The sequence below is a fragment of the Gloeophyllum trabeum genome (assembly GCF_000344685.1).
Source record: "Gloeophyllum trabeum ATCC 11539 unplaced genomic scaffold GLOTRscaffold_00008, whole genome shotgun sequence".
Classification (NCBI taxonomy): domain Eukaryota; kingdom Fungi; phylum Basidiomycota; class Agaricomycetes; order Gloeophyllales; family Gloeophyllaceae; genus Gloeophyllum; species Gloeophyllum trabeum.
Genome location: NW_006920417.1, coordinates 1,179,616 through 1,188,512, shown reverse-complemented (window position 1 = coordinate 1,188,512; position 8,897 = coordinate 1,179,616). Strand labels below are relative to the sequence as shown.

Below are 8,897 nucleotides of genomic sequence, written 5' to 3'. Positions count from 1 at the left end.
CCATACACAATCACCTCACTCTTCTGAGGTCTAAGCAGGCACTAATGAGTGTATATAACATAGTCATACCCAAAGGTAAGCCTATGATTAAATGTCAGAACTAATAAAATGACAGAACTCCCGGGCATTCGCCCTAGTCACATCACTGTCACACCGCGTCTCGCGCCAAATCACTTTTCTTCAGTCGACTACCGTGGACACTGTGCTGGCTCGTAGACTCACTTTCACGTCTAGCTTCAAACATGAGAAGTGCTCTATCAAGTAAGCTCTTGTGCGTGTTCAACCCAGATTGTCCATTGGGTAACTTTTTTTACACTATTTATTTAACTATCAGCAATTTCCCAAAAATTCACTGAACAGGCACTAGTAATGATCTTTTTGTGCAAATCTGTGACTTAAATCTGCTTGAAAAGGCAATAGCGGGGGCACAACGTTGTCCGACAGCAGTTGGTCACTGCCAAATCGCGTTTAAGCCCGAGCCAAACATGTACAAATAGTACGCATTCAGACGCGGCGTTGCCCACCCCCAGGAGTTGTGGCTGTCGACACGGTCATGTGACTTCGCCAGACGAAGGAGAAGCGCCCACAGGCGCCCACCTGTCCGACCATTACATGGAATTTGACGGGATCACACCGACAGGACACTGGAATACCTCGGCATCTTTCCCTCCAAATATCCGTACGGAAAATCTTGGTCCAGGGCAGTGAAAATCTTACTGTAATAACCGGGAGGAGCCCGTCTATGTCCTAGCTGCCCCCATCATGGCAATCTTACACACGAGCACTGTACTGTTTTCGAAATCTGTGCAGCTGGCTCGACACCTGTCTCGCCTGCCCCAGGTATACAGAGAAAACGTATTATTCTTCGCGCTGTCGGCGGACGCCCACTCCGAGTCTGAGCTGTCGGCCATCGTGTCCAGTTTGACCTCCTTTTCGAATCGGAATGTCGGATGTCTATCGTCCTCGGTGTCTCCTTGGCTCAAGAGCAACGTCCCTCGCATATCTTGCAGCTTGGCGGTCTTTGACAAGTCTGCTACTACCGCCTTCCGATCTACCATTCCCGGCCGAGCCGAACCGCAAGTAGGCCGCTGGCACGCGTTCCGGAAGAAGGGGGAGACTTCCCCGCCGCCTGGCACATACTCGGTGGGTCTGAAGGAAGACGTCAACTGGGAGGACGTGTGGAAGCGAGACCTAGGCGGTAACGAGCTGCCACAAGAGCTGAGGGGCCTAAGGTCGGCAGTACTGCCATCCTCCTGAGCTTCGTGCAGTGACGCCACCGCATACAGCCCGGAAACCGTCAAGGGCGTTGCGTATTTCTCTGACCTCGCGCCGGAAGGGTTGAACAATGCTCTGAATGCCCTTCCGAATGCTAATAAGGTGAATGCGCATCTCGCCGCGGGCTCTGACGTTGACTGTGGAGCTCCCCCAAGCTCGGTCTCCTAGCATCCTCGACTCCCTTCATCACTGGAAGGCCTGTAACTCTCTTTCACGACGGGCAGATATACTCGGATGGTGCGGTAGGCATAGCCACCACGAAAAGCAATACTGCCTCCAGCGTAGACTTCCACGGTCTGCGAGAAATCACGCCCCTGTACCAAATAACCAGGTTTAATTCTGCGGCCAAGTCCCATGTCTGACACTAATCAGGGCCCCTGGTCCAGATCGGACGGGAACTTAGTACAAGAACTGGACAACTCTAACCCCGCCGGGATATTGCTCAATGCCATACGGTCCAATGCTGCGAGCGACAGCCTGGCTCAAGACGAGGTATACTTCCTCGGTGTTACAAAGAATAACAAAGCAAGTTATATATTTGAGCAGAGTATAGCAGGCGATTCTGAGAGGTCACCCTAGCTTCAGCAGGTGTACAGGATCATGTCCGGGGACCCAGCTCGCGGTACGATATCTCTCGAAACTGGCGTCGCTCCTCCCGCAGGCACCTCCGTCAAGGTATCGCTGGTTTCACATGACCGTCCGCAACGTTTATCCACTTTCATGTTTCGCGCAGCTCTATCATCTGCCGAATGATGCCGGGGCTGAGAGTATCACTTTTGCACCTTCACCAAGGACAGTGTCATTCCTCAGCACGCCTGGGACTAGAGACAACGAAAAGAATGCTGTCGGGGAACCGGAAGAACTCGATATCCGGGAAGATATGTTTTTGGCTGGAAGTGAGAACGGTTGGATGCTCAGTAGGTCGGTGGATAAAACTGCGGAGGAGGCCTGGAGGTGTACTGTTAATTGGGGTAAAGGTGGTATCAAGTGGGCTTGAAGAGTGTACACGTAGGTAACCGGTCTTCTCTGAAGCAGCCGTGCAGACGCTGACTCTGGGTTAAGAATTGTCGGACTCGCCCGTTATTGCCGCTATAATGTGTTAATCCTAGGAATATCGTTACTTGGCGCCGCTCCGCCCGTACTATACTCACCTGCGAAGTTGCGCGTATACGTGTCTCGTCCATCCATATGTATACGTGCGGTACGTCTGGTTTCTCTGCCAAAACTGCGCTTCGGAAAGATTGAAAGCATGCCCGGAACCGCTGATACTGAACTTCATAGGAAGGTTCGTGAATTTCCCTGCTGAATGGGATCGTGCGGGATTCTCTATATTCAGGGCTGGGTGCGCCTCTGACTTCGTTCTGAATGCGGTATGTCTTCCATCTGCTCCCGCCATCCCTGAGTTCGGACTCAGCTAGCCGCCGTTTGCGCTCTGTTCTCGGCGTACGTTGGCCTACTTGTAAATCCTGCGACGAATTTAGCATTCTGTACGAAGACAACTGCTGGATTGCCGAGAAGTCTCTTGGTAACGATGTTCGACATCGTCGGGGGACGTGTGAGTTGACTTCCAGTATGTCAGTGCACAGCCTTATTTGATGAGCTATCCATCCCGGGCATCTACTCTTACTGCAGCGGCTCGTACAATGGAGCTTCCTTCGGTCGCGCACGACAAGAAGCTTACCACGATGTGGGTACGGATCACTGGAAATGCCATGTCATGTGCTGATTCGATTGGGTCGTGATAGGTCGTGATGTGTTGTTGGCGCAAAGCCAGAGGCCAGCGGAGGCTCCGCTCTTAGTGAGTTGTCTCTCCGTCTCGGATTCCCTCGCAGGGCATCCTAGATAATCTGCGCTAAGACCGGCCGCATGTCAATTCTGCTGGGTATCTATTGACTTCTATGTTCATGCGACCTGAGAAATGGCATGCCGGCAGCGGGCAGAAGTCTGGTAGAGTAAGAGTCCATAAAACTACGAAACGCGAATCAAAGTCTTGTCCTTTCCCTCCCACCGCTAACGCGGGTACCGGTCGGACTGTGATCAAATCTGTGTTGGAGTGTGTGTTGGCTCCTCTTTACCTGGCTTTCTCTACCGAGTCACGCCGACCTCGTAAGGTTGGTCCCCAGGCCTGACGGCGGGGCGACGTGCCACGTGCCACAGTGGCTGTAACGACTTGTAACGGCGTAACGAGCGCTCACGGTTCTCATCCTTTAACCTCTGCGACGACCTGTGCTGCAGTTCTACTCTCCCGCTTCCCTCCGTTCCCTTTTCTTTGCCTGTTTTCTAACTCTGGACTGCGTCTGTCGGCTACGTCTTTTGCTGGAGCAAGCCGAAACACTGTTACTATCCTTTAATTCTCTGTTTCATTCCTGTTATACTCTCGCGCACGCGGCTTGCGAGTCCAAGTTCCTAGGGCGGCATCATGGGGCAGAGCCATTCCAGGGGCAACTTTACTTCAAGACGACTATCTAGACACGTTGACGGTCATACACCAGAGACACCTGGACGAGTACAGCCTGAAGCTGTGGCGGACGTGCACAGCTCTCCGAACTCACAAGAGACGCCCGAGCCCAGCGGCTCTGTAGAGAACAAACGTGCCAGACGACGTAGTTGGCTAGGCTTAGGCGGGCAGAAGTCTAGTACTGAAGGCGCTGACGGGAGTGCGACCTCGACGACGAGGAGACGCTGGCGCAGGTCATCGAAGGTGCCCGTCCAAGTCAGTGATGTTAGTGAGTCTGTTGCGGAGACTGCGACGGGTCCCGAGACTTCCTCTGCCTATGGCAGCGCAGTAGAGGCTCCTGCTCCTGCTATAAGTAATGGGAAGGCGGACGGGAGTCAGGCTGATGTGGTTGAAGAGGGGGCGAGCGCGTCGAGTTCTGCGGTACCACCGCCTTGCGAACCTATTGTCATCGCGTCCTCGCCGTCCCTCGAACCTGCACTGCACGAGATACACCCTCCAATTGACGAAGTGCCCGAGTCGCGCGCTGATGAAACCCCAGTCGGCCACTTCGAACCGTTATCCGAGCATCCATCCGACTCTGCGCAAGATAACGTTGGTGACAATCAGCAACCCTCCGAGCCCCGTCATTTCCCTCCTGCCGGAACCCTGGTAGTGGTACAAGGGGTCGTTCATACGACTGACGTGCCCCGTCGGAGCATCGATTCGCAACAGCCGCCCCGATCTGCTAGTCCTGGCACGCTTCCTCCATCTGCCCCTTCCACGCCAGCTTCTCCCACCACCAGTCTTCCCCCAACCACCCGCCGATCCCTCTCCATGTCGCGCTCGTCCACCCCCACTCCCAGGTCTGAATCCAGTGGCCGAAGGAATCGGTTATCAGCCCTTATCTCAGGCTCCAGGCGATCCAGCTTGCTTGGTCCTCGAAGAGAGTCGGCCGACACCGCGTCTGGCATCATCCCGTCACGAAGTAGTGTTGACACGGAAAGTGCCCATGCACTGACTTCGAACACTACGGAAGAATCCTCGAGTCATTTCGAGGCCCCCAGTGCCCCGGCTGCCACTATGAACACTGAACCTTTGGAAGAGGGCGAGGAGCATGCGGAACCTGCGGAAACGCCGAGTGTAGTTCTGCCACCTCACTCTGTAGACCAGGCTACATCCCCTCCAAACCGCGGGCGTTCTACCCTGTCCCCTGGTAGCATCGAGGTTCTAGGTACCTTATTAAGGTATGTTCTCTGATTCCTTCAGCGCTTGCTGTCATCTCACTGAACATTTCTTTCCCAGCGTTGCAGCAGCAGCTACTGCGGCGTCTCTAGTTAGCGGGTCCTCCGACCCGCTGTCTAGTTTCCGCTCAGGCTTCGGCAATGGAACTATCCCTGCTCCCCCCTCCACACCTGCCAATCCATTCATGCTACCCCCCAGCCCATCGTCGTCGCCGCCAACCGGGCCTGAGAGACCTACGTCGCCCACACCGACCGCTGGCCTGGGCTTAGGCGGGCTTGGCTTAGGCGGCCTGAGCAGCTTAGCTAGTGGTCGCTCTGAAGAAGTTGAGAATGATCGCGGCCGTCGGTCGAGGGCGAGGAACTCCTGGGGTGGACTCAGAGAGCGTCTGGGGCTTACCCAGGCTCCGACTTCGCCGAGTGCTGTTCCAACGGGCAGCGCCTCTTCAACACCCAGGCCTAGTCTGAGTGCGCCTCCTTTGACGCCTGCTTCGCCATCCAATGCGGGCTTCGACACAGGTGGTTCTGCCGGCGCTGGCGATGCTGGAGGGCAAGGTGCTGCGCTTGATCCGCGGGAGAGGATGCTGAGAGAGATGGCGAGAGCTTTGAGCCAGGGGCTGGGGATCGCTGACCGGAATGCGGACAGTAATGCTAGCACGGCGTCGCCAGCGTCGAACGCGGCCGGAGTCGATACTCTGCCGTTACCTGCTCCCACAGCACCGAATGTGTCGTCACAGCCGGCAGGCCCCCCTGCCCCGCCTCCTGCTGAAGGCAGCTTCGAGCGCTTCCTGGTCGACCTGCAGGCCGATCTGCGGACGGCCTTGAGCGAGAATCACGATGACAATAGCGAATCGGACGAGGCAGCGAGCGCTGCTCGTGCCTCTGTGGAGGCGCCCAGGACCGGTAGTGATCAACCCAGGACGTCGGTCGACTCAGCCGTGGATGAACTTGGAGATGTATTGCCTACGTCTCTTCGCAGTTCGGACAGCGAGGAGAGTGATGGAGACATGCCCTCCTTGCGCTCGGTGTCTGATTCCAGCTCTGAGGACGAGTCTGAAGAGGAGGAAGAGTATGAGGAACCGGCAGGTCCAGAGCGACCACATGAGAACATTGCTGAGGGTATATTCTCCCGAGCTGTTGCGGAGTCGCGGCCGTCGCCGCCGCCAGCTGAGACGACTTCGCCTTTTTCTCCGCACCGGCGCGTGGAAGGACATACTACAAGACGTCCTGGTGGTGGTATCAATTGGTGGAGGTTGTACCGCTTCCCTCCTATGCCGAGCCCTTCGACACAGGCACAGGCTGCTGGAACTGCTGGCAGCGCTAACACGTATCCTACGCGTGGTTCTGATGCGCCAGGTGTTAGTACTGTTCCAACCGTGTCAGAACACGTTGAGCAACCCAACGCAGCCGTGCCCTCATCACCCGTTTTCGAAGACACCCCTCGGGCAGGCTCAGAGACTGCTGTCCCGCCGCCAGAACCGACTGCGAACGTCAACATGATCGTACCCGTGATTGTCGTCGGATTGCAGTCCGTCAATGCCGATGGCACGTCGCAGACCCAACAGCATGCAGACCCGGCTCCTCCAAGGCCAGACACGCCTACGGTCGCGGATGGAATGGACGACGGAGTGCCAGATACTCCGACGGCCAATCCCAGGCGGCAGAGTTGGCGCAATGCATTGAGTCGATTCCGGCCCACTCGTCGGAATAGTGTCAATACGCCCAATGCTGCTCAGAACTCGGGTTCGAGGACCTTCTTGATCTATGTCATAGGGGGTTTGTCTTCGTTCACCTATCCCAGAGAGCACGTACTGACGTGCTTTTTCCTACTCAGGATACTATCCTCCTAACCATCATATGGTGACCGGCTCTGACAACCTCGACTCGTTCGAGGCACTGCTGTAAGATTCTTGGCGTATATTATGTATCATATACTGACTGGTACATTGACATAGTGAACTCGCGGAGTTGTTGGGTCAGGTGAAGCCTCCTACCGCGACGCGGGAGGAGATCGAGAAGTCTGGTCTCCAGATCATTAAGCCATGCGACCTTGAGAAGTATGAGAAGGAGGGGAGAGTAGCATCAAATTGCGTCGATAGAGTAAGTCGACTCAGTATTGCAACACCGACTGAATCTAATTGCCTCTCATCTTCCAGTGTCTGATCTGCTTAGATGACTACTTCGCAGAGGACGATTTAAGGGTCATGTCATGCAAGCATGCGTTCCATAAAAACTGCGTGGACAAGTGGATGGAGACGGGCCGCAATAACTGTCCTGCGTGTCGGTCAAAAGTGAGTATTATTTCCTCTGACTGGTGTACGGTTATTTATGTCGGTCACCAGGGTGTCTCTACTTCCGATGATCTCCAGAATCAACCTTCAACACCTGTCACCCCAGCTTCCCCTCGTGTCGTCTGAATGGAAAAGGACTCTAGATTCTCGTCATTATCTCCCTGCTCCTTCCTGCCTCCTGCATACCACAGTTCTCGACCCGCACTTCGCTTTCGGTGATCGCTCATATATGCCTGGTTTCATGAATGTAGCAATGCTATTCCACCACGATTCTTGATGCATGTGATGTTATCGGCTCTCGGTTAGTATAATCTAGTCTACTCCGATTTCCTGTATGTTAGTTGTACCAGTAAATGGACTTGTACGTCCCTGAGCTCGATGACTGATGCGAGAGGTGTTCATCGCCGCAGATTCGCTGTGCGCGTACATCATCCAGACCTGGCAATTCATACAGCATTCCAAGGATCACGACTTCACAGCAGCAATTCCTGCCTGCTTCAGTCTGGCTACCAGTTCGTCCACGCTTTCCACCTGTCGGACAGCCGTCAGTATGTCGTGCCACAGAAGAGAGCGAGACACCCTACCTTCTGCCCACCTGTCCGCTTGGGAGGCTCGGTCACCTTGATAGTTTCGAATATGGGGGTCAAGTTCACGCCGAGGTCTGAGGGTGAAACCTTCTCAATTGGCTTCTTCTTAGCCTTCATTATGTTGGGTAAGGAAGCATATCGAGGTTCTGTACCAATAAGGTCAGACTTGGTAGGGCCGGTTGAAACCTAGCCATACCATTCAATCTGAAACGAAGTTTCAGTGAAACACATCAAATGTGTAGAGAAGGCGCTTACCGTAGATCCGTAGTGACGACAGCAGGCAGCTTACACCGCACCTCCTCCAAACCTCCGTCGATCTCCCTCGTCACAGTCGCCTCATTCTTCCCGGTATCCACCACAAGCTTACTCGCGAACGTCGCCTGCGCCCAGCCCATGATACCCGCAAGCATCTGCCCCGTCTGCCCCGCGTCGTCATCAATAGCCTGCTTGCCCATAATCACTAGGTCCACGCCGCCCTTCTCCTTCTCCCGCTCGATCACCGCGCGCAGCGCTTTAGCGACGCCCAGGGGCTCCGGGGCGGGCGCGGACTCGGGCACCTCGACGTGGATGCCAGAATCAGCGCCCATAGCGAGCGCTGTGCGGAGGGTGTCGGCTGCCTTGGGAGGGCCAATGGTCACGACTTTGATGGACTTGACTTGGTCCTTTAGCTTCTCTCGTAGCCGGACGGCCTCCTCCACGGCTTTAACCTTCAGATCAGTCGATGAACGGCTCGTGTGTGATGGAGTACGAACCAATCTCGTCAAAAGGGTTCTGCAAGCAGGTCAGCAGAAGCTCTGAGACCCATAAGATGTCTACCACATACCATCGAATGTTTGACATTCGTGTCCACGCCCGTCTGCTGGGGGTTAACACGGATCTTCACCGCGTAGTCTATTGTCCTGAATCGAAGTCCACTAACGTACGACAACAGTATACCGCGCAGTCACGCACCTCTTTATTGGGACCAGAACATTAAGTAGTCTGACAGCTGAGGGCCTCATTCCGGCAACAGATACAAGGATGGACGTCGGGGAGCAGCCTTAGACTGTTTCTCGGATCTCCAGTGCGG

At 55.0% G+C, this 8,897-nt stretch overlaps 2 protein-coding genes across 2 annotated transcripts; one reads left to right on the top strand and one right to left on the bottom strand.

The window, feature by feature from the left end:
* Positions 1–762: 762 nt before the first annotated feature.
* Positions 763–7,367, top strand: GLOTRDRAFT_139274 (uncharacterized protein; the record flags this gene model as incomplete). The annotated part of the gene is made up of 12 exons (XM_007868832.1): positions 763–1,232; positions 1,287–1,377; positions 1,431–1,606; positions 1,662–1,800; positions 1,855–1,950; positions 2,009–2,192; positions 3,768–4,956; positions 5,015–6,726; positions 6,785–6,851; positions 6,906–7,050; positions 7,107–7,241; positions 7,293–7,367. 12 exons carry the CDS (start codon positions 763–765, stop codon positions 7,365–7,367), a joined length of 4,479 nt encoding a protein of 1,492 aa, XP_007867023.1.
* Positions 4,571–8,870, bottom strand: GLOTRDRAFT_111404 (electron transfer flavo protein, beta subunit). Its single transcript, XM_007868831.1, has 12 exons — positions 8,780–8,870; positions 8,652–8,727; positions 8,581–8,599; positions 8,084–8,528; positions 8,025–8,032; positions 7,826–7,974; positions 7,293–7,772; positions 7,107–7,241; positions 6,906–7,050; positions 6,785–6,851; positions 5,015–6,726; positions 4,571–4,956 (listed from the first exon to the last, which is right to left on the bottom strand). The coding sequence occupies exons 1-7, from the start codon at positions 8,827–8,829 to the stop codon at positions 7,707–7,709; spliced, it is 813 nt and encodes a 270-aa protein (XP_007867022.1). The 5' UTR covers positions 8,830–8,870; the 3' UTR covers positions 4,571–4,956; positions 5,015–6,726; positions 6,785–6,851; positions 6,906–7,050; positions 7,107–7,241; positions 7,293–7,706.
* Positions 8,871–8,897: the final 27 nt, after the last annotated feature.

Coding starts and splice junctions, on each gene's coding strand:
- GLOTRDRAFT_111404 (XM_007868831.1), bottom strand. CDS start 8,829: ATGAGGCCCTCAGCTGTCAGACTACTTAATGTTCTGGTCCCAATAAAG. Junction 8,728..8,779: donor GTTCTGGTCCCAATAAAGAG/GTGCGTGACTGC, acceptor ACTTCGATTCAG/GACAATAGACTACGCGGTGA. Junction 7,773..7,825: donor AGCGGACAGGTGGGCAGAAG/GTAGGGTGTCTC, acceptor GCTGTCCGACAG/GTGGAAAGCGTGGACGAACT.